We start from the raw sequence: 24209 nt of genomic DNA, 5'->3' as shown, positions 1-24209 counted from the left end.
CTTCTTCAGAGAAATGTCTATTTAGGTCTTCTGCCCATTTTGGGATTGGGCTGTTTTTTGATATTGAGCTGCATGAGCTGCTTGTATGTTTTGGAGATTAATCCTTTGTCAGTTGCTTCATTTGCAAATATTTTCTCCCATTCTGAGGGTTGTCTTTTCATCTTGTTTACGGTTTCCTTTGCTGTGCAAAAGCTTTTAAGTTTCATGAGGTCCATTTGTTTATTTTTGTTTTTACTTCCATTTGTCTAGGAGGGAGGTGGGTCAAAAAGGATCTTGCTGTGATTTATGTCATAGAGTGTTCTGCCTATGTTTTCCTCTAAGAGTTTGATAGTGTCTGGCCTTTCATTTAGGTCTTTAATCCATTTTGAGTTTATTTTTGTGTATGGTGTTAGGGAGTGTTCTAATTTCATTCTTTTACACGTAGTTGTCGAGTTTTCCCAGCACCACTTATTGAAGAGGTTGTCTTTTCTCCATTGTATATTCTTGCCTCCTTTATAAAAAATAAGGTGACCATATGTGCGTGGGTTTATCTCTGGGGTTTCTCTCTTGTTCCATTGACCTATATTTCTGTTTTTTTGCCAGTACCATACTGTCTTGATGACTGTAGCTTTGTAGTATAGTGTGAAGTCAGGGAGCCTGATTCCTCCAGCTCCATTTTTCTTTCTCAAGATTGCTTTGGTTATTCAGGGTCTTTTGTGTTTCCATACAAATTGTGAAATTTTTTGTTCTAGTTCTGTGAAAAATGCCAGGGGTAGTTTGATAGGGATTGCATTGAATCTGTAGGTTGCTTTGGGTAGTATAGTCATTTTCACAGTGTTGATTCTTCCAATCCAAGAACATGGTATATCTCTCCATCTGTTTGTATCATCTTTAATTTCTTTCATCAGTGTCTTATAGTTTTCTGCATACAGGTCTTTTGTCTCTGTAGGTAGGTTTATTCCTAGGTATTTTATTCTTTTAGTTGTAATGGTAAATGGGAGTGTTTCCTTAATTTCTCTTTCAGATTTTTCATCATTAGTGTATCGGAATGCAAGAGATTTCTGTGCATTAATTTTGTATCCTGCTACTTTACCAAATTCATTGATTAGCTTTAGTAGTTTTCTGGTAGCATCTTTAGGATTCTCTATGTATAGTATCATGTCATCTGCAAACAGTGACAGTTTTACTTCATCTTTTCTGATTTGGATACCTTTTATTTCTTTTTCTTCTCTGATTGCTGTGGCTAAAACTTCCAAAACTAAGTTGAATAATAGTGGTGAGAGTGGACAACCTTGTCTTACTCCTGATCTTAGTGGAAATGGTTTCAGTTTTTCACCATTGAGAACGATGTTGGCTGTGGGTTTGTCATATATGGTCTTTATTATGTTGAGATAAGTTCCCTCTATGCCTTCTTTCTGGAGAGTTTTTATCATAAATAGCTGTTGAATTTTGTCGAAAGCTTTTTCTGCATCTACTGAGATTATCATATGGTTTTTATCCCTCAGTTTGTTAGTATGGTGTATCACATTGATTGATTTGCATATATTGAAGAATCCTTGCATTCCTGGGATAAACCCCACTTGATCATGGTGTATGATCCTTTTAATGTGCTGTTGCATTCTGTTTGATAGTATTTTGTTGAGGATTTTTGCATCTATGTTCAACAGTGATATTGGCCTGTAGTTTTCTTTTTTTGTGACATCTTTGTCTGGTTTTGGTATCAGGGTGATGGTGGCCTCGTAGAATGAGTTTGGGAGTGTTCCTTCCTCTGCTACATTTTGAGAAACATACTCCTTCTCAAGAGTTTGAGAAGGATAGGTGTTAGCTCCTCTCTAAATGTTTGATAGAATTTGCCTGTGAAGCCATCTGGTCCTGGGCTTTTGTTTGTTGGAAATTTTTAATCACAGTTTCAATTTCAGTGCTTGTGATTGGTCTGTTGATATTTTCCATTTCTTCCTGGTTCAGTCTCAGAAGGTTGTGCTTTTCTAAGAATTTGTCCATTTCTTCCAGGTTGTCCATTTTATTGGCATATAGTTGCTTGTAGTAACCTCTCATGATCCTTTGTATTTCTGCAGTGTCAGTTGTTACTTCTCCTTTTTCATTTCGAATTCTGTTGATTTGAGTCTTCTCCCTTTTTTTCTTGATGAGTCTGGCTAATGGTTTATCAATTTTGTTTATCTCCTCAAAGAACCAGCTTTTAGTTTTATTGATCTTTGCGATCGTTTCCTTCATTTCTTTTTCATTTATTTCTGATCTGATCTTTATGATTTCTTTCCTTCTGTTAACTTTGGGGTTTTCTTGTTCTCCTTTCTCTAATTGCTTTAGGTGTAAGGTTAGGTTGTTTACTTGAGATTTTTCTTGTTTTCTGTGGTAGGATTGTGTTGCTACAAACTTCCCTCTTAGAACTGCTTTGCTGCATCCCATAGGTTTTGGGTTGTCATGTTTTCAATGTCATTTGTTTCTAGGTATTTTTTGCTTTCCTCTTTGATTTCTTCAGTGATCTTTTGGTTATTTAGTAGTGTATTGTTTACCCTCCATGTGTTTGTATTTTTTACAGATTTTTTCCTGTAATTGATATCTAGTGTCATAGCATTGTGGTCGGAAAAGATACTTGATACGATTTCAATTTTCTTAAATTTACCAAGACTTGATTTGTGACCGAAGATATGATCTATCCTGGAGAATGTTCCATGAGCACTTGAGAAGAAAGTGTATTCTGTTGTGTTTGGATGAAATGTCCGATAAATATCAATTAAGTCCATCTTGTTTAATGTATCATTTAAAGCTTGTGTTTCCTTATTTGTGTTCATTTTGGATGATCTGTCCATTGGTGAACGTGGGGTGTTACAGTCCTCTACTACTATTGTGCTACTGTCGATTTCCCCTTTTTGGCTGTTAACATTTGCCTTATGTATTGAGGTGCTCCTATGTTGGATGCATAAATATTTACACTTGTTATATCTTCTTGGATTGATCTCTTGATCATTATGTAGTGTCCTTCTTTGTCTCTTGTAATAGTCTTTATTTTAAAGTCTATTTTGTCTGATATGAGAATTGCTATGCCAACTTTCTTTTGATTTCCATTTGCATGGAATATCTTTTTCCATCCCCTCACTTTCAGTCTGTTTGTGTCCCTAGGTCTGAAGTGGGTCTCTTGTAGACAGCATATATACGGGTCTTGTCTTTGTATCCATTCAGCCAGTCTATGTCTTTGGGTTGGAGCATTTAATACATTTACATTTAAGGTAATTATCGATATGTATGTTCCTATTACCATTTCCTTAATTGTTTTGGGTTTGTTATTGTAGGTCTTTTCCTTCTCTTGTGTTTCCTGCCTAGAGAAGTTCCTTTAGCATTTGTTGTAAAGCTGGTTTGGTGGTGCTCAATTCTCTTTACTTTTACTTGTCTGTAAAGCTTTTAATTTCTCCATCGAATCTGAATGAGATCCTTGCTGGGTAGAGTCATCTTGGTTGTAGGTTTTTTCCTTTCATCACTTCAAATATGTCCTGCCCCTCCCTTCTGGCTTGTTGAGTTTCTGCTGAAAGATCAGCTGTTAACCTTATGGGGATTCCCTTGTATGTTATTTGTTGCTTTTCCCTTGCTGCTTTTAATATTTTTTGTTTGTATTTAATTTTTGATAGTTTGATCAATATGTGTCTTGGCGTGTTTCTCCTTGGATTTATCCTGTATGGGACTCACTGCATTTCCTGGACTTGACTATTTCCTTTCCCATATTAGGGAAGTTTTCAACTATAATCTCTTCCAATATTTTCTTAGTCCCTTTCTTTTTCTCTTCTTCTTCTGGGACTCCTGTAATTCGAATGTTGGTGTGTTTAATGTTGTCCCAGAGGTTTCTGAGACTGTCCTCAATTCTTTTCGTTCTTTTTTCTTTATTCTGCTCTGCTGTAGTTATTTCCACTATTTTATCTTCCAGGTCACTTATCTGTTCTTCTGCCTCAGTTATTCTGCTATTGATTCCTTCTAGAGAATTTTTAATTTCATTTATTGTGTTGTTCATCATTGTTTGTTTGCTCTTTAGTTCTTCTAGGTCCTTGTTAAACGTTTCTTGTATTTTCCCCATTCTATTTCGAAGATTTTGGATCATTTTTACTATCATTACTCTGAATTCTTTTTCAGGTAGACTGCCTATTTCCTCTTCATTTGTTTGGTCTGGTGGGTTTTTACCTTGCTCCTTCATCTGCTGTGTATTTCTCTGTCTTCTCATTTTGTTTTACTTACTGTGTTTGGGGTCTCTTTTTCACAGGCTGCAGGTTCGTAGTTCCTGTTGTTTTTGCTGTCTGCCCCCAGTGGGTAAGGTTGGTTCAGTGGGTTGTGTAGGCTTCCTGGTGGAGGGGACTGGTGCCTGTGTTCTGGTGGATGAGGCTGCATCTTGTCTTTCTGGTGGGCAGGACCGCGTCCGGTGGTGTGTTTTAGGGTGTCTGTGACCTTATTATGATTTTAGGCAGCCTCTCTGCTAATGGGTGGGGTTGTGTTCCTGTCTTGCTAGTTGTTTGGCATAGGGTTGTCCAGCACTGTGGCTTGCTGTTTGTTGAGCGGAGCTGGGTCTTAGCGTTGAGACAGAGATCTCTGGGCGAGCTCTCGCCAATTGATATTACGTGGAGCAGGGAGGTGTCTGGTGGTCCAATGTACTGAACTCAGCTCTCCCACCTCAGAGGCTCAGGCCTGACACCTGGCCGGAACACCAAGACCCTGCCAGCCACATGGCTAGGTATGTGGGGAGTTTCTTGCCTTTTGGGAGGTCTGAGGTCCTCTGCCAGCATTCAGTAGGTGTTCTGCAGGAGTTGTTCCACATGTAGATGTATTTTTGATGTATTTGTGGGGAGGAAGGTGATCTCCAAATCTTACTCCTCCGCCATCTTGAATGTCCTCCACAATTCCCTTTTTGATCACATTTCACTTCCTTTCTACAAGTTCTAACCATGCCCACCATTTAAGAACTGATTTAACTGTCATTACTTTTTGATAGTATTTTTATTGTAAAATATAAACCTATTTGTATATTTTTAACACTGGAAATATTTGACAAAGCTCAGATTCTTTACCACAGTAATAAAGTCATTTTAATGAACTTGTTGTATAATGATTTAACTCTCCCTAATTGTTAAACATTTACTAAGCAGGACTAACCAAGTCTTCAATAGATAGTACTATTACATATATGCTGTGCCTATAAAGATATGGCATAATGGTAATATCTAGAATATTAGTGTGTCTATTTGAGAGAACCATTGCTGAAAAGAGATATTTCAAATTTTCTTTGTATAGGATTTGAAATGTGTAGCAATTTGCAATGAAATTTGTCATTAAAGGCAAAAATATCACCAATCCTTTTTGTAATTTGGAAGCACTTAGGTCACTCTCTATATATTATTATACTTCTTTGCTCTCCCAACTCTTTGCTTACATTTCTTAGCTTAGACTGCACACTGGCCTGCAACTGTTAATTTACATCTCTGCCAGTCCCTAGTTTGTGAATAATATAAGGGCAAAATAAGATTTATTCATGTTTGGGTCCTGAGTTACTGGCACACCTATAGAGTTCAACTAGACAACCCTTGCATTTTATAAGAATGTTTAAATTTAAAGAGGTTAAGTGATTTGCCTCAGAAAATAAAACTGCATGTTGACAACAACAAAAACCAGAAACAAACAAACAAACAAAAAAACAGATGGTGGGCTGGATTTGGCCTGGGGGATGTCTTTCTGGACCCCTGTGACACAGTGATGTGCACATGTACCTAATGACTATCAAGGGTTTCTTCTCAGATAGTCTTGGAATAGTTCTAGGTTTTTAGCTGGAAAGCGAGCAAAGAAGGATGAGGAGGAATAAGGATTCCTTTCCCTGGCAGCTTATGCCCATTTCCATAGAGCATTTATGGAGGACCTGCCAGGTGCAAGGCTTTGTGTGGCTAGCATGACTCTATCTCAGGTAATTCATCCACGGGCCCTGGCAGGTGGATGTTAGTTTCCCACTTAACACTAGTGTCTGGCACAGTCACCTCTCAAAAAAGCAGAGCTATTATTATTATTTAATTAGTAATAACAGAGCTATTATTATTATTTAATTAATAATAGCAGAGCTATTATTATTACTTTTGGAGGAGAAAACAAAAGTAAGAATAAAACAGGCTAGGATCAGGGATTTAGTAACACCCGCAAATAAATCATAACCAGGGTATTTCTTGGTCCTGATTTTGTTCATCAAGTGAACAGCGAGGTTCAGAATGAAGCCTAGAGGCTTCTCAATCATAAAGAAACATCAGTGCACCCAGTAGAGCCTGCTTACCTCGGGAGCAAAGGTACCTCACACACCTAGAATATCCACTTCATCGGATTTTCTCCCTACCTGTCCCCAGGTTTCCTGGTGATGACAGCCCCACCACCTTCAGCGACCTGACCAGAGTGAGGTCCCTGCCATAGGCTGTGGCTGAGTCCAAAGCATTCCTTTACCTGTTTGTCAGGTGACAGGCCTGACACGGCCATGTAGGTGCTGCCGATGGTCTTAATCTTTTCAATGTCTTGAAACCGGTCTTCACCAAGCAGCTGAAACAGATCCAGGCAACAGTGTCAGCCCTGGTATTTGTGCTTCCAGCAGCCTGGGGCTCCCGGAAACAGGCCCCTGGCCCACAGCGAGAACCACCTTAGACTGGTTGAGCATCCTTGAGGTAGCCACTTTTCTCTCTGAGAATCAAACATTCAGGCTCTCAACAGATATTTATTGAGCACCTGCTAAGTGCCAAGTGCCAAGATGGGTGTGACCAGATACTCTTTAAGGACTAGATCTGTTTCTAAGAATCTCTGAAATAAACAAAGCTATCTTATTAGTTTAAAGAAGAAATTGCCAAAATTCCCAAATCCATCAACACATCCTTTTGGCTTTACTCTCAGTATGTATTTAAAAATCTTAGCATTTCCTGCCAGTACCCTGGTCTAAGCCACCATTAGTTTACACCTGGTTATTGTATTGCAATAACGTACCTAATCCCAATCCTTACCTCCACACTCCCAGCATGGCAGCCAGAGTGATCCTGTTTAAATGTAAGTCAGACCATGTCCCTGCTCTGTGGCTTCCCGTTCTACTCAGGGTCAAAGCCAGAGTCTTCACCATGCCCTGCAAGACCTGCCATGCCCTGTCCCCTTCGCTCACTCTGTTCCAGCCACACTGACCTCCTTGCTGATCTTAACAAGCCAGGCCTGTTTCTGCCTCAGGACCTTTGCATTTGCTGTTCCCCTGTTGGGATGCTCTTCCTTCAGACAACTACATGGCTCATCCCTCACCTCTTCCAGGTCTTTCCTCAAATGTCATCCCAGTGGGGTCTTGCTGATCACCCCATGCAAAACTGAACACAATATCCTGTCCCCACATACATATTCTCATCTTCTTCCTGCTTTATCTTCTCTCCTTAGCACTTATCCCTGACTGTGCTTATTTACTGTCATCTTTCCTACTAAAATGTAAAATTCCTGGAGGCAGGTATTTTTGCCTGTCGTATTTACTACTCAGCACCTAGACAGAGCCTAGCACACAGTAGGGATGAATGAATACCTGTATGGAAGAATGGGTACCATCCTTGCCATTTCCTCCATCCTCACCTGCAGTTTGGATTTTAATGCTAAGGAAGGGAAACCTTGGTCTCTTGTTTAGCAACTGTGCTAAGAGAATAATGCTCTCTCTGCTTGTCCCCCCACCCCAAAAGTCCATGTCTGAGTCCCTGGAACCTGTGGATATGTTACCTTACGTAGTAAAAAGGACTTTGCAGATGTGATTAAGTGAATGATTTTGTGATGGGGCAATTTCCTGGGTTATCTGTGTGGGTTTGTAATAATGAAGAACAAATCTGACTCCGTATCAGATCCGTTTCTTTTACTTTAACCTTTGTATTCTATTGCTTTTGCTATAAGTTAATCACTAAAGTGATGCTGCCTATAGGCTTAAAGTATACATAATGGCCCATCTCCAGGAACCCTGCGTCTCATGCCGGAGGGTTAAGCTAAAATACTTTACTTTAAGCTCACAGGAATCATCCTGACCAGGTCCACCTATGAATGGCTGCAGGAAAGAGGAAATTAACACATCCCTTCCGGAGTCTGGCTGGAACCAGGACATATACAACAACGTACTGCTTTCTTTTCTTTTTACTTTGCCTCCTCACTTCCCCCTCTTTCTTCTATGAAAGAAACTAGCATCCAAACGCAGGCAAGATGGTTCTTTAGGACACTAGTCCACCATCTTCTCTGTCTGCTGGCTTTCTGAATAAAGTCGCTATTCCTTGTCCCAGCAACTCGGCTCTCGATTTATTGGCCTGTTGTGTGGCAAGCAGTATGAGCTTGGACTCAGTAATGGGCTCAATGTAATCACAAGGGTCCTTGTAAGTGAAAGAGGAAGGCAGGAGGCAGAGAAGATGTGACGGAGGAAGCAGAAGTCAGAGTGATATGATTGCTGGCTTTAAAGACAGAGAAAGGGGCCACAAGCCAAGCAAGACAGGGACCTTTAGAAGCTGGAAAAGGCAAAGAAAGAATTCTCCCCTGGAGCTTCCAGAAGCAACACTGCCTTGCTGACACCTTGATTAGCCCCGTGAGATCCATTCTGGATTCTGACCTCTAATCTATAAGAGGATGAATTGCTGTTATTTCAAGCCACTAACTTTGTGGTCATTTGTTACAGCAGCCGTGGGAAGCTAATTCAGCAACTATTCGCTGAGCTTCTACAATGTCTGATGAACAAGACACATGAGGTCCTAGCCATCACGGAACCAACAGCCCAGGCAGGGGTGTCAGATGTTAGATAAATCATCACACTAACGTGTCCTAGCTCAATTTTAGTAAAGTTTATGGTGGAAACATACCGGGAGTAGGAATAAAGAGGATGGATGATTTTGATAAAATCTGGAGGGTCTGGGATGGCTTCCCTGAGCAAGTGATTTCCAATTTCAGTTGTAAAGAGTGAGGGGGGTTTTTCTAGCCGTGGAGCTTGTGTAGTAGGAGGTGGGGAGCACGGAAAGGGTTGGCAGGAGCGTCCAGATATGCCTTTGCCTGCCCACCCCCCTCCCTCTGCCTGCCTACAGCTGCACTTCCCCAGGTTCCTGGGGGAACATGGAACTCTTCCTTCCTCTCCTCTCTTTGGAACTACTTGGCTGAGGGCCAGTTTCAGGTCCAGGCAAAGCTACCTCCTCTTCAGAAGTTGATCAGGAGGCAGCAAGAGGCTTCGCTATTTCATTTACTAACCACACGGCAACTCTATCCACTCTCTAGCTAAAAGTCTCTGGAGTCACAGTGGGGTTCCTAATCAGCCACTTGTTCATCCTCTAGTCTGCGTGGAGCCCCGAGATGTGAGAGGGCTCTTCAGCCTTCGATGAGGCCGGGGCGGGGGCAGGCGGTGAGGAGCCCTGGTGCTGGGCTATTGCAAACCCAGTCCTGAGCATGTGCTCCGTGCAATGTTCAGCCTTCCCCGAAGCCAAGTTCCTGTGGCAACGGCATCAGCAAGAAGAGCGGTATGGTTACTGAAGGGTGTCTGGCTGGAGCTTAGTGGGGGCAGAATCTAGAGGGTCTCTTTTGACCCAAAGAAAGAAGGCAGGTCCGGGTGACCCGAGGACCCACGTGAGAAAGGCTGACAGTGCTTGGGGTTGGCAAGCCAGGGAAAGCCTTTTTTCCCCCCCTTCCTGTTGACTACATTCTCTTCTTTCTTCCTTCTCCTCTGCTTCCTGTCTTCTTCTTCCTCCCCTTTGCCCCTCTTCTTTTTCTTCCTCCTTCTCGTCTCTGCCTCTCCTCTCTCTCCTCTTTCAGCTCTTCCCCATCTCTCCTTTTTCCTCCTCCTGGTCTAGAGCTCAGCCTCCTGGACCAATTCCTTCTCTAAGCCCCTCCAACTTCCCTCTGCAAACACCCATCTCTACCACTAGGGGCGCTGTCCCCCCATCTCTTTATTGGGAAGACTCGAGGGTATCTATCGATACAATTTGGGGCACCAAGATACAGACTTACTTCAAATTTATTTATTTCAGTTTAAAAACATGCAAGTGAGAACTTTTGGGTTATGGGGTGCTATAGATTTTAAAATAACACAAAGCTTGGTGTCTCAACCTTCAGTCAGATTGAGCTTTTTAATAGAGCTACTATTTAAAAAAAAAATTTTGGAAGTATGTTTTGGATGGGACTAGCCCATCATCACCTTACTATTTGCCAGATGGTTTCTGTCTCCTATGAGTTAATTAGTTGACTGGTCACTTTAGTAAGCATCTGTTATAAGCATCTCTTGTGCTCTAGGCACAGTAGGAGGGCCTGGGGACTTAACAGAATACATAAGAGTATAATTTCTATCTTCACGAGTTAATGGCTTAGCACAGAGAATGGGATAAAGGTACCATTACCACAGAATCACCCTCCATTCTCCACATTGAAAGGCCCTCTATACACGTGTACTTACCACTGACTCCTTGTGTAAAGGGAACTCATAGTCACTCTGTCTCTCACTGGACTGTGAACCCATGAAAGGCAAGAAGTGACTGTGTCTTATTTATCTTGACTCCCATCCTCATTCCTAGGACAACTAAAACGGCCATTGTTGAGTTTATGACTTCAAAACCAGCACCATGAAATGCCAGTTAAGTGAAGATCAATGCACATGGTGATTAAAAATCAAAACAGGATGGCGGACCTGGGTTCAAAACTTGGCTTTGCCACTTAGTGGTGTGTGACAGTGGGCCCTCTTGGTGTCTCTGAATCTCAGCTTTGCTTATTTATAAAATGAAGGCTAATAATTCCTACCCTGTGGATTTGGTGTGAAGGAAAAACAACAACTAAATGTTATCTATGGAAAAAGTCAACATGTGGTAGACACCTGTGGAGATTAGTAAGAGGGGTCTCTGCCCCAGAACTAAGAGGCAGATTTGTAAACTGAAGGGTTTCATGCTCTATGATGGAAGATTTTTCAGAGTGTAAGTTTTTCATTGAAAAAAGGGTGACAACATTTACCTGGGTAGAGGGGGGATTAGAAGAGGCTTCACAAGTAGAGATGATGCTTGAATTGACTGTTACATGAGTACTAGGTTTTCTGCTGGCTGTGGAGCCAAGGGAGAGAGGATGGGGTACAGTGAAGGTGGCATGATTTCTAGGTGGAAAGAGCAGTATGTGAAATGGCCAGGTGGGCTTGTGATGGCTTCTAAGTAGTGAGATGGTGCTGGATGGTGGACCAGGTGGCATATGGTGGGAGGTAAGGCTGGAGAGGATACAGGAGCAGTACGTGCAAAGCCTCGGTGGCCTTCTGAGGAACTGGCAAAGGGAGACACCAGTGGGTTTTGGGTTTCAAAGGAATGTGACAAAATACTCCAGCTTTTGGTGGTTGGTGATGGTCAGATGCAGGAGGGTGAATGGTAAGATGACTGTGGTCATCCAGGTGAGAAACAATATGGCCTAAAGCAAGACAAGGGCAGCTTTGACTGTGAGATGGTGAGGGGCAGATCTGAGGGCTATTCAGAAGAAGGACTCCACAGGACTCTCTAGATGGAAGGTGGGGATTAAGGGAAGGAACTTTGTTTAGGGTGATGGAGTAGATGCCGTTGGTACCCAACTCAGCTCTCCTTTATGGGGCCATCCTCCAGGCTGCCATCAGGGCTGGCTGCTGGCAATGTATTGCTGTACCCATTTTTCGGGAAGAGCCCTGGAAGCCCCCTGGCTGGCAATGCCTGGGAGATCACACATACCCACCAGGGCAGCCCATGGCCAATGGCTGACCAATACAGGTGTACAAAAGCCTTGCCTCAATGGTGACCACTCTGTGGTACCACTGATACTCCTGAGCTCCCTGGGGGATCAGGCTGAGGAGGCTAGACGTTAGCTGAACCCATCTTTTTGCTTGGCTTCTTCCCTGGCGTTTTCCCAATTACTCACTAACTTCCCATCTCAGGTTTAGGCATGTGGATGGACACAGGTGTCCTACTTCAAGCTGGGGGGTGAGGAGGGGAAGACCCACTCCTGCTAAGTCTATTAATGTAAATAAAGTTCAGCATGAGCATCCCCCTTGTTCCTGGAAACTGGAAGAAGAAAGTACCATCTGGGGTATGTTTATATTTTGATTAGGTCTCTGACCAAATGCTAATTGATGGTTTTATCTTTGGTAATTTGAGCAGATGGAGAAATGTCCCCATCAGTGCCCAGTCTCTGTGATGCCACTGCCTGCGTAGCACTGGCCTCCGATCAAGTCCTGCTTTTGCCATTTGCTACTTACGAGATCTTGGGTTAAGTTTCCAGCCTCTCTGAAGCTTACATTCCTGATCCTCCAGGAGCGAAGACAGGGTTTATCTTGTGTGATAATTGTGTTAACTAAATTAGATGATACATGTTTGTGTTTACAATGCAGTCTGGAATTCTTTAAGTGCAGAAATTGGTTACAATGAACAACACAATGCTATGACAACACGGATGCTTATTTGTGATTGTAAATTTCTCAGGCTTCTGTTTACCTCATCGAAGTCGGCAATGATCTCATTCAGCAGGCGTAGGCATTCCACTCCTTGGTTGTTCATTTCAGTCTGAGAGTAGAAGTCTGCAAACCCTGGGATGGAGGCAAACATCACCCCAACGGCATCATAGGATTGAGAATACAGCTCCTGGACAGAGAGACACACAGAGGGAGCCAGAAACAGTCATCAGAGGTGAGGGTCTGCCGTGATGCTCTCTGTGTGTACCTGCACCTGCAGCCATGCCCAGGTACCCACAGAGAGGACAGAGAACGGGGGCTCTGACACCATCTCATCGACACCTTAACGTCATCACCATGTGGCCCGCGACCATTGAAAATTCATGGTCTCCAGCCTCAGCTGGGCCCAGAGTTCTGCCTGCCCATCATTCTGTCCTTGGTCAGCTTCCTTTTCTGTTCTCCCCGATGGCTAGTCCCAACACACACCACTCTCCTTAACTTCCCTGTGCACTTGATTCCCCTCAGTAGATGATCTTGTCTCTGAGGCTCTCACGTTCCATACTCATACAATCAGGTAGTTCATTGTATTTTCATCTCTTCTGCTTCAACTCCAGACAATGCATTTTCCCTTCTCCTGATGAAGATCAATGCTTCTTCCTCATCTCTCGATCCCCCTCTAACTTCTTCAGCAACGTCCTCCTACAGTGATCCTTTTCTTTCTTCTTTCTTTCTCCTCTCCTCCTCCACTTCCTGTAAGTGTCCCCTATAAGAAAAAGTACAAGGTGCCCTGGAGCCTGCAGACACTTGTGACTACCAACCTCTCTTCATTCTCATCCAAACTTCTCAAACTAGTTTTCTCCACTGCCTATTCCTACTTCTCTCCATGTCCATTCACATCTCAGGCTGAAATGAAATGAAACTGGAGCAGGTCAGACTGCCAGCCAAAATGGGAAAACCTCTACACGAATCCCTGTCCAAGTCTTCCTGGACACCCCTGCAAATTGGTGTGGTGATCACACCCAAGTTCATAAATCTCCTGACTCTCTATGCTCTAGTTATGCCGCATCTGTTTTCCTTGTGCCTGGCCCCTTCAAGGATTTATTTTTTGCTTATCTACTGTCTTAAATGTTGGTGATTGCTATGGTTCTGTCCTTGACTCACTGCGTGGTTCAAAGTTTACATACTTCCCTGGGCTATCTCGTTCACTCTCAGCCTTTCATGTGTGAGTCTCTAAAATCCTATTTCCAAGTCGGTTCTCCTTGGGCTTCAAGCTCCTGTGTCTCATGCTGGGTTGCCCTTGCGCTCCTCAAATCATAAATGCTGCACCTGAATGCATTTCCTCTCCACCTAAACCTGTTCCTAATCCTTCATTCTCTGACTCAGTTGGTGGCACCAGCATTGACAAGTCATCAAAGTTAGAAACAGAGTCAACCTTGACTCTTTCTTCCCCATCATATTCAGATTCAACAAATTACCAAGGCTGCCTGGGTTTCTTTGTGTCTCCTAAATATTTTTTTCTAACCCTCCCATCATTTCTTTCTATCAGGCCCTTCCTCTTTTCCTCCTTGGCTATTAATATGAGGGCCTCGTACTGGGTTCAGCACTGGTCTTATCTCATCCAAAGGCATGCTCCATATGGCGGCCAGAGTGATATTTCAATGATACAATATTGACCATGGCTCTCCTATTCTTAAAGCCCTCCAACTGCCCTCAGGACAAAGCTGAGACACATGAGCATGACATATATTCACATATTCCTGCACTCCCCTCCTCCTGTCTCTTCAGCTTCATTGCCTGCAATTCCCTGTGTTGGACCTTGTGTCCCAGAAACACCGAAGCATTTGTACTTTTTGTGCCCACTGTAGCGGATGCTGTAGGTGCCCTGCCTGCTTTCTCTCTTCCAAGGTCCGGCAGTCAGCCAGCCCTTGCGTTTCTTTGCATGGAGTTTTTCTGTGGCCACTAGAGGGCACTCTGCCCATGTGAGCTGCAGGCTGAAAGCTCCAGGAAATCAATGCCCCCTCAGGAGCTGCTCTTAACAAATGACTGATGGGAACAGGTGTAGAGTTCTCAGTAACTTCACACCTTGGGCCAGATAACTCTGAGGGATGCTTTCTACACCATCGTCCGAATTCTCCACTGGGATTCAGCTCCAGTCGCCCACAGAGGTAATTAGTCTGATAATCCCTCATTAATGGGTTACTTTCCTTTCCCTACCTTCCTTCTTACTCTCCTGTCTACCTGGGTGGGTTTCCTGGGACCACTTCCAAGCAAATTACTTGCACTCGAATCTTTGTCTGAAGGTAAGCTTCTGGAAGAAGCGAAACGAAGATGCACACGCTTCAATGCTTTCATGTTTACTATCTGTCCCTGGATGGGATATGTTCTTCCTTCCTTGCAGTTAGCAACCCTAACCAGGCTAACTCTTGTTTTCTGCCTTCACTAGCCACCTAGGTACCCTGTCTTCCTGCAAACCTTCCCAGACTCACCGATGGGGGCAGGAGACTGACTCGGGCTGTGGCAGCACCTGGGTAACTCTACACAGAGCCCTCGCCACCTGCATTATCGCCTTTAAAATGTCCATCTCTTCCTTTATGTGTGGAGCCTGCGAGGGCAAAGACTCCATGCCATTTATACCTTAGTGCGTTCTCATCATCCAATTAGTATGCTTTGGATGCCTGCATGCCCTATACAGGGTCTGGTACGAGGTAAACACTCAACATTTTGTTGAGCTAATGACTCCTTAGCCTGTGTAGGAAACATTAAAGCTTACGAAGCACTTTCATATGAATTCAATGCTTTAGCCCTTGCAAGTACCCTGTGAAGCAGGTACGATTATTATACCCACTCTACAGATAAGGAAAATGAACAGGGAGGAGTTAAGACATTGGGATCGTGCTGTTGGGAGCAGAAGAGAGGGAGGTACAGACGTCCAGGGTCTTCATCACTCTGCATACCTGGGTGAAAGATGGTGTCCCTGATTCATGATCAGCTGACTTGAGCTTAAGTGTAGATGGATCTGAATGGATGCTTTCATTAGTCCTTGTTCAAAAGCGCAGAGGTGGCTGGTGACCAGCTGGATTGGGTTGGGTTGGGGGGCAGTGCGGATTGCAGCCAAGGAGCAGAGCAATGGTACATGGCTTTCTGAGGCTGGGCCATTCACCTTGGCCTTGAACAATGGAGTGGTACTGCAGAAGGAGTCTGACTGTCTGCTGTGTGGGTCCAAGAACCTGCACAAGCAAACCTACAGGACCGCATCCTCCAAATGCCTGTGATATGGTGGGAAGAAAAGTCTCTGTTTACTCAGCTTCCTATTGTATTAGTTTGCTCAAGCTGCCGTAACAAAGTGCCACAGACTGGGTGGCTTAAATATCAGAAGTTTATCTTCTCACAGTTCTGGAGTCTTGGAAGTCTAAGATCAAGGTGTTGGCAGGGTTGGTTCCTCCTGAGGGTGCCCCCCATGGCTTACACATGGCCTTCTTCTCCCTGTGTCTTCATATGGTGTCTCTTCGATGTGTGTCTGTGTCCTAATTTCCTCTTCTTATAAGGACACCAGGCACATTAGATGACCTCATTCTCCTTCCCCCTCCCTCGGATCTTCTACCCAGTGTCCCACATTGATGATCCCCCGCTGGGTGTCAGAGGGCTTGCAAGGTCGTTGACGTGGCCCATTCAGGTCGGCCCCCTCCCCCTCCAAGCCAGAAGGGAGAAGGGGGTGGGGGGACTTGGAGGGGCACTTGGGAGAGCTCCAGCCAGCTGCCCACACCTTTAAAGATGTCCCCATCAATTGACTTGCTCCAATCAACCACTCTGAGTGTGCCATCTGTTTCTTTCTATTTTGGGTTCAAAGAAGATAAAAACACTGTAAACTGGGGAGGGATTGATGAGTATAGAAGGCTATTATTGTTTTATCGTCATCCGCCTCTGGCTGGATGTACAGGTTTGGGCTTCGCAGAGGATTCTGAGCGTATGAACGCTTCCCCCTCCGCCCCCCACTCGGAAGCCAAGATGAAGACTTTGGTCTCCTCTTTGCGCAGGGAACCAGAGTCCAGTCCTTCACTGGCCCAAGCCTGTCTGATTCCAAGCCCTGTGTGTCTTATACTAAGTTAAGCCACCTCTCTGCAGGGGAGAAACAATCTCTGAGACTGTTGTCCTTATTAGTATCCTCAGGTCTCCACTCAAACGTCATGTCCTCAGAGAGACCTTCCAGGACCCCCCAGTGTAAATGCCCCCTTTTCACACATGCTGTTCCCTTATTTAGCTTCCTCTACTCTCACAGAACTTAGCACTACCAGGCTCTATGTTACATATTTATTCGTTTTAATGTCTGTTTTCCCAGGAAAACATGTGCCTCATAACAGAAAGGACTTTGCCTTCTTTGTTCACCGTTTGAACCCCAGGATCTAGAATTAACACCTGGCACATGGTTGGCCCTCAAGAAATCCTTGCTGGACGAATGACTGAATGAGTGGGTGAGAGGTGGGGCTGGGAGTGGGAAAAAGTAGAAAAAGTAATGATTGCTCATATTTGTCAGAAATAATAATAGCAACAACCGGAATGCTTGTAAAAGGTGCCAAATCCCACTTAAGCCCTTTACGCATAATAACACATGTAAAGGTTGTAACATACAGTTGGGAAGTACTGTTACTTTGGACATGAGGAAAATGAGGTCCGGAGAGGTTCACCACTTGTTCACGGTCACAAAATAATGAGAGGAAGAGCCAGGACTGAATGCAAGGCACCAGACTTTCAAGTGCACCAAATGACTTTTCTCTACTGAGCCCCCCTTACAGCCAGCTGCATTGGACACTTCACGTGCTCTTACCCAGCTGACTTCTCACACCAACTCAGCAAGGTGGGTATTATTTCCTCATCAGCTGGATGACAAAATGGACTCAGAGAGGTTGGGTAAGCTGCCCCAAGTCACACAGCTAGTTAGCGGCAGAGACGGAATTTGTGCTGTGTGGACTGTCCAGCACCTGAGACAGCTGCCCTTGTCAGTGTCCTTTCAGCAGGTCTAATAAGCCAGGATGAGTGAGCAGGTTTCCTGGGACTCAGCGAGAGCCTGCCTGACACGGATGACCCAGCCCAGCTGGCCTTATCAGCAAGAGAGTCCCTGCCTGGGGTGGTGAGTGCTATTCTAAGCCGAAAGTCCAGTGGTATAGCAGAAGCTGCCAGCACCTCTGTGTGGGTGACACAGCTGGAACAGGCTCAGACAGGATGCTCCGGAGGGCAAGGCTCTGTCCACTGCCCTGTGCTTGGATGGTTTGAGCCATCTCTTGTCACCGCGCCCCCTTCTCTGCCACTCACGCCCTAACAGCAAGGTGGAGGGAGAAAAAAACAAAATTCGGCTTTGAAGTTACACACACCTGGACTTGAATTCCAGCTCACTACGCACTAGCTTTGTGACCTTGGGCAAGTTCCTTTACTTCTCTGAGCCTCCGCTTCTTCATCGATGAAATGGGGATAACCATTCTTATCTCCTTATTGCCTGCATCCATGAGCACTGCTGTTGCCCCATGAAAGCTGGAACCCAAACTCACAAATGTCCCCCAATCAGATATTCAGAGGTTTGTATCACAGTTCAGGTCTGTAGCAAGAGGAGAAGCTAAAAATGCCTCTTATGGAAACAGAGCACGAAATTGGGAATTCTTGCAGGCTACAGCTGTCGTGCCTCTGCCTGTCACCCCTTCACATCTTACACTACTCTGCCTGTGTCTCCTACACACACACACACACACACACACACACACAAACACTGAAGTTTTCCACACATACATTCCTATTTACACACATCCCAATCCTTCCGAACACCTACACAGTGTAAGTCCTGCCACGCAGACACCCCCCATAACCATCATACACACACGTACACACTCCCTCATCTGGACAAACTCCCAGGGGCAGCATGGGTAGCGGCACAGTAAGGGGGTAACGTGGCACAGATGGAAGAAATCTGAGGGACTGGATTAGAGTCATAGCTTAAATAGAGGAACATCACGGACCTCTCTGAACCCCAGTTTCTTCATCACTAACGTGGGGATGACAGAACTCTCCTCTTAAGGTTGTGAATAGAATGAAAGATCATTTTCATCCATCGCCTGTCTTAGTACCTGGCACACAGTAGGTGTTCAGAAAATGGTATTACATCATAATGTGTAGATTCTCCAGGCAATGTGAAAATTTTCTCTGTTTAAGCCTAGCCGAGTATGAACTGTTTAAATATTTATAAAACCACAAATAAGCTTGACAAGGCTTTCTACTGAAAATGTCTTATACATGGGATTAAGGCTGAACCTGACATTTATCTTGCTCAGTGGGGGTTTGGCCCGAATAACAGCTGGGGTCTTGGCATCTCTGGTTGGTTTCCTTCCTTTCAGGATGAAGCCAGTGCCCTCTTGCTCTTCCCCACTGGTTCCAACTATCTCTTTGTGTTGGTGTCTTGATTGAAAGCAGCTTTCCTTTCGTATCTTTTTGGATCTTCCCTCTGAGGGCTCCAGTGTTTCATCTGCTCTGTCTGGTGGTCACGGTTGATGTACAACGGCATTCTCTCTGCTTTCCTGGCTTTGTTAAGAAGCTCTTGTAACAAATCCCCTGACCTTAGGTACCCTTAAGGAAACCAGGCCTGAACCCAGTTCCAGAGAACCCCATCTGTTGAGGGTGTTTGGTGCCTTAATCTGCATCCAAGAGATTCTCAAGGGCCTCAGTTCATCAAGAGCTGATTGTTCAAGCAGCACATGACTCATGCCCTTGGCTTCTCTCCCACTGGTCTTTCTGCAGATGCTTGGACGGGAAATGAATGCTGTAGGTCTCCCCCAGTTCTACCCTAAGGCAAAGGTCACAAACCCAGATGTCTTCAGGGCATCAGTGGGTCACATAAGTGTCAGGATAAGGATGGATGAATTGGAGAGCCCATTCCATGCCTAAAGGCAACAAATCTACCGGTTAAAACAAATACGCAAGCCAACCAATCACCCAGTTGCTGGCTTGCTGATCAGATCTGTCTCAGAGGCAGCCAGTTTGTGACCTTTGTCCTATGGGTTTTGCAGCCCCTGTTCAGCTTAGTTTGAAAATCCATATGGAAGGGTGGTCCTAGTGCAGTCTCCCAGACAACCGACTTTGCCTTTGTAGCATCCTCGGCAAGGGCTCTCCTCTCACCACTTGAAAGTTTCAGCAAGGGAGCTCACCGTTCCAGTTCTTCCACAAACCTTTAATGTGCAGGGCCACAGGGGAGGTACACTGTACCGTGAGGATCAGTGGTGACCAAGGCCGATGTGGTCCCTGCCCTTGCGGGTCTCCATCATCACAAGATTCCTCATAATGCAGAGTACAGAGATATCCCCTGTGGACTGTCCGTGGCCCTAGGTTTGCCCTCTGGAGTCTCGCTGAGTAAGGCCAGTCCCTCTCATGGGATAACTGTTCAGGCATTTAAAGGCATCTTTCACTTCCCTCTTGAGTTACCTTTTTCTAGGTGGTTAAAGTGTGAGCCAAATGGTTTGATTTTTTTTTTTTTTTTCATTTCTCACCTCCCACATCCACTCCATTATGGAGCCCTATTGATTCCAACTTGTAAAGGTACCTGGAATTCATCCACTTCTCTCCATTTTACTGCCAAATCCTAGGCCTCCTCATCAGGCCCTTTCCTGGGCTCTTTTAGGGTCTCCTAACTGGCTTCCGGTCTTGTGACCCTTTTATCCATACTCTATCAGCAGCCAATCAGATTAGGGAACACTTAAATTTTCCAAAGGCTCCTGTAGCACTTAAAAGGGTGCCCCAAACCCTACTATAGTCCATAAGACCTGACTGCCAGGCCCTGGCCCAGGCTTTCCTCATATCACTCACTACCCTTCATCCTTGGAATGGGTCGAATAGTGTACCCCTCAAATTCATGTCCACCCAGAACCTCAGAATGTGCCCTTATTTGGAAACAGGGTCTTTGCAAATGTAATTATAGAGAGAGCCCTAAATCTAATGATCGGTGCCCTCATAAGACAAGAGGACACATGTCCTTATAAGGAGGGAGAAGGCCATGTGACCCACGCAGAGATTAGAGCGATGTGGCCACAAGCCAAGGAGCACTTGGGGACCACCGGAAGCTGGAAGAGGAGGAAGGATTCCTCCCGAGAGACTTCAGAGGGAGCTTGGTGTTGGCAGCTTGATTTCAGACTTCTGGCCCCCAGAACCGTGAGAGAATACATTTCTGTTGTTTTCAGCCATGCAGTTTGTGGTGTTTGCTATAACAGCCTTGGGAAACGGGTACAGTTTCTTACCCTGGCCTTCCTGTTCACCCCAAGCTCATCTTTGCCCTGCGCCTCTGCTTGTGCTGTTCTCTCTTTCCCGGATAGTCCTGCCTCTTCCCCATTTTCTTGGTGTGACCTGGTCCTTCCTATCATTCAGCCACAGATCAGATGTGGCCTTCTCTGAGCGGTTCCCCTGACCACACCTGCCCTGGCCAGTTGCTACCAGCAGGTGATCTTTGTTCACCCATCAGAGCACCCGTCATAATGTGAAGTGCCCTCACAATGTGTTTCTGAACTAGGTTGTTATCTGTCTGCCCCCGCTTGAATACAAGCTACGTGACGGCAAGTCCTTGCGTATTTAATTCACCACGAGAGTCCCAGAGCCTTTTAGGGGGCTAGCATGGTGCCTCTCCCACAGTCTGTGCCTTATAAATATTTTTTGCATGTTTGTTGTGACTCAGATTCCTGGAAGGTTTAGTTTGCTTTGCTCAGAGAAAGCTGCCCTTTTGTGGTCAAAGGCTAAGCCTTATTTCACTTATTTTAGTGTCCTCAAGCTTCATCCATGTTGTAGCATGTGTCAGAATTTACTTCTTTCTTTTTTTTAAATTAATTAATTTATTATTTATTTTTTTGGCTGTGTTGGGTCTTCGTTGCTGTGCGTGGGCTTTCTCTAGTTGTGGTGAGCGGGGGCAACTATTTGTTGCGGTGCGCGGGTTTCTCATTGCAGTGGCTTCTCTTGTTGCAAAGCATGGGCTCTAGGCACGTGGGCTTCAGTAGTTGTGGCTCGCGGGCTCTAGAGCGCAGGCTCAGTAGTTGTGGCGCACGGGCTTAGTTGCTCCGCGGCAGGTGGGATCTTCCCGGACCAGGGCTGGAACCCGTGTCCCCCTGCATTGGCAGGCGGATTCTTAACCACTGTGCCACCAGGGAAGTCTCTACTTCTTTTTAAAGACTGAATAACATTCCACTCTATGTATAGACCACATTTTGCTTATCCATTTGTCTCTTGGGCGCTTTCAACTTTTGGCTGTTTTAAATAATGTTGCTATGAATATGAATGTGCAAATATCTCCTTGCGACCCTACTTTCAATCCTTTTGGTTATATAACCCCGAACTGGAATTGTTTTATACACACACACACACACACACACACACACACACACGCATAAAATTCCAATTTAAAATTCCAATTCAGTCTTGCCCTAGAGATCTTACTACATCCATCTTACACATGAGGTACCGGATGGTGGGGAGGCCACGTGTGTATCTCACAGTGCTGGACAGTTTGGGTGGCCTGGCACCACGTGGCTGGCCTGGTGTCCACGCTCGTGGGCTCACAGGAGGACAGGGAAATCCTCCCCGCGCTTGGGATCAGTGACCAGTGCGTCCAATCGCAGCCCTCCCGCGGCAACCCGTCCTCGGGGGCCAGGCCAGCCTGGGCTCACCTCGTTGTCCCGGTCCTTCTCCAGGAAGTGGCGGGCCACGTGACTGGGCAGAATGTTCCGGAGCATGTTCTCATTGTGTTCCCGCAGCTCCTTCATCTCGTTGATCTCCTCTTTGGCCTGAACTCGCCAGAGGAAGTCCAGGCGTGCTGTGTACTCCAGCTGCGGGTCAGGGGACAGAAGGGGAAGGAAAGGTTTCAGGCACACGCACGTGGGAGGCGGACAAGGCTTCTCCAGAGCCCCTCACAGACGAAACAGAGCCTGAGCTGAACATTCTGGGAGGCCTTTTGCCTGACATGAAGAGATCAGAATGTGATAGATTTTATAGGGCTGCGTCCCTCCCCTTCCCAAGATTATGGCACCTATGATTTTGTAACTGTTTGTGCCCTCCACTGTAGTGTAAGTGCCATGAGGTCAGGGGTCCTCTCACCAGCTCAGCGTCACATCCTTACCATGTAGCAGTGTGCCTGGCACACAGGGAAGGTGTTCAATCACTATTTGTTGACTCAACAAATAAGTTACAATAATAAAGCCAGCTAACACTCGTTGGATGGTACCAGGCACTATTCTAAGGAATATACATATATGAACTCCTTTCATCCATACCTCAAACCTCACAGGAAGGTATTAGTATAGATCCTTATTTTACAGATGAGAAAACTGAAGCAAACTGGTTAAGTCCCTTGACCAAAGTCACACACTCGTTAGTGGGGAAGCCAAGATTTGAGTTTAACCCCCAGAGTCCAGTTCTAGAGTCTGAGCTCAGTCGAGGCAATAAGGAAGAAATCATGAGCTAATAATGGAAGGATAGTGGATCTAGTTGTGAGACCAATATGGCCTAGAGTCCTGGTCCCACATTCAAGCACTGTCACCTGGCCTAGTACCTACGTCTCTGTTTCCTCATCTCTAAAATTGGGATGAACACTCATGACCAGGCAAGCTTGGAATAGGAATTATTTAGGAAGTTATAGGTAGAGCATGTGACTCGTAGTAGGTATTTAATACTCATTAGTTCCCTCTTGTCCTAGCATCCCTTTTCATTGGAAAGTGGAGAGCTTCCTTTCTAAAGAATTTCACAAACTGTATGTACCACAGCTTTGGGAAATGTCATTATTTCAAAGACTTTAACTATTAAAATGAACAATATGCTGCACCATTAAACACACGGTTAGATGCCTTGAATTCAAGGGCTTAAAAAAATTCAGCTAGTTCTTTTCTTTCTCTTACGTGCAAATCTCAGTGGATGGCAAAAGTATGAGAAAACAGAGGCGCGAGGTTATTCATTCAGCAGAATTTGTAATAGCAAAAGCTGGAAACAATCCAAGTGTACATTCTGTTGGTTGAATAAACTATTATATACAGCTATAAAAAGAAACAAAGAATATTTCTCTGTACATACTTTGATGGGCTGGCCTCTGAGGTGGAGAAATGCATGTAGAGTTTGCCATTATTGATCTAAGGAAAGGATATATCTATATCTCTCTCTCCATATATATTTCTTAATTTATTTATTAAAAAATTGAGGTGTTAAAAAACCCATAAAAATCATTACTGATGAGAGGAGGAAGGGAAGCTTGGGGAGGGGAAATAGGGATAGAATTTAAACTTTTTAAATGATATCTTGTTTTATAAACCTGACTTTTGAATCATGGAAATATTTTACTTAATTATAAAACTAAATGGATTTTTTAAAAGCTCTGTGAAAACAAACAAACAAACAAATGAAGCTACAGGTACAACCACACAGAGAGGAACTATTCCAAATGCCTTCTAACACAATAATTTGATGGCACATTCGTAGAGAGAAATACTCTGAGGCTAGAAAGAGTGCAACAAGAATCTTAAAAGCATTTATAACAATCACCTTGTAGGTGGTGCTGTTTGTAGTATTATTGTTAGGTCATGGTATCTGAATTGTAGGATAAAGCAAATGAATAACTGTGTTGGTGTCACTGAGAACTCGAATTTTTGGGAAGGGAAAAAGGAGATGCAGATATAAGATTGATGAGGGTAAGTCCAAAGTCTATTGTCCTATGAAAATTGGGAAGTATCACTATGAACTTATGATCTATATGCATTTCCTGGCTCTGCCTACTGAAATCAAGGTCTAGAAACAATGA

General features: G+C 44.5%; 1 protein-coding gene across 3 annotated transcripts in view; it reads right to left on the bottom strand.

Annotated features, from left to right (window-relative positions):
- ADCY8 (adenylate cyclase 8) overlaps nt 1-24209 on the bottom strand; it is a 229091-nt gene that overhangs the window by 5649 nt on the left and 199233 nt on the right. For all 3 annotated transcript variants that reach the window (XM_059901676.1, XM_059901677.1, XM_059901678.1), the window contains 3 exons: nt 22093-22251; nt 12456-12602; nt 6451-6543 (listed from right to left, as the gene is read on the bottom strand). In XM_059901676.1, coding sequence (XP_059757659.1) covers nt 6451-6543; nt 12456-12602; nt 22093-22251 — 399 coding nt within the window. The remainder of the gene's footprint in view (nt 1-6450; nt 6544-12455; nt 12603-22092; nt 22252-24209) is intronic.

Source organism: Balaenoptera ricei, chromosome 17 (assembly GCF_028023285.1).
Source record: "Balaenoptera ricei isolate mBalRic1 chromosome 17, mBalRic1.hap2, whole genome shotgun sequence".
In the NCBI taxonomy this organism is placed as follows: domain Eukaryota; kingdom Metazoa; phylum Chordata; class Mammalia; order Artiodactyla; family Balaenopteridae; genus Balaenoptera; species Balaenoptera ricei.
Note: the sequence above shows the minus strand (reverse complement) of the source record. Positions and strands in the feature narration are given on the sequence as shown.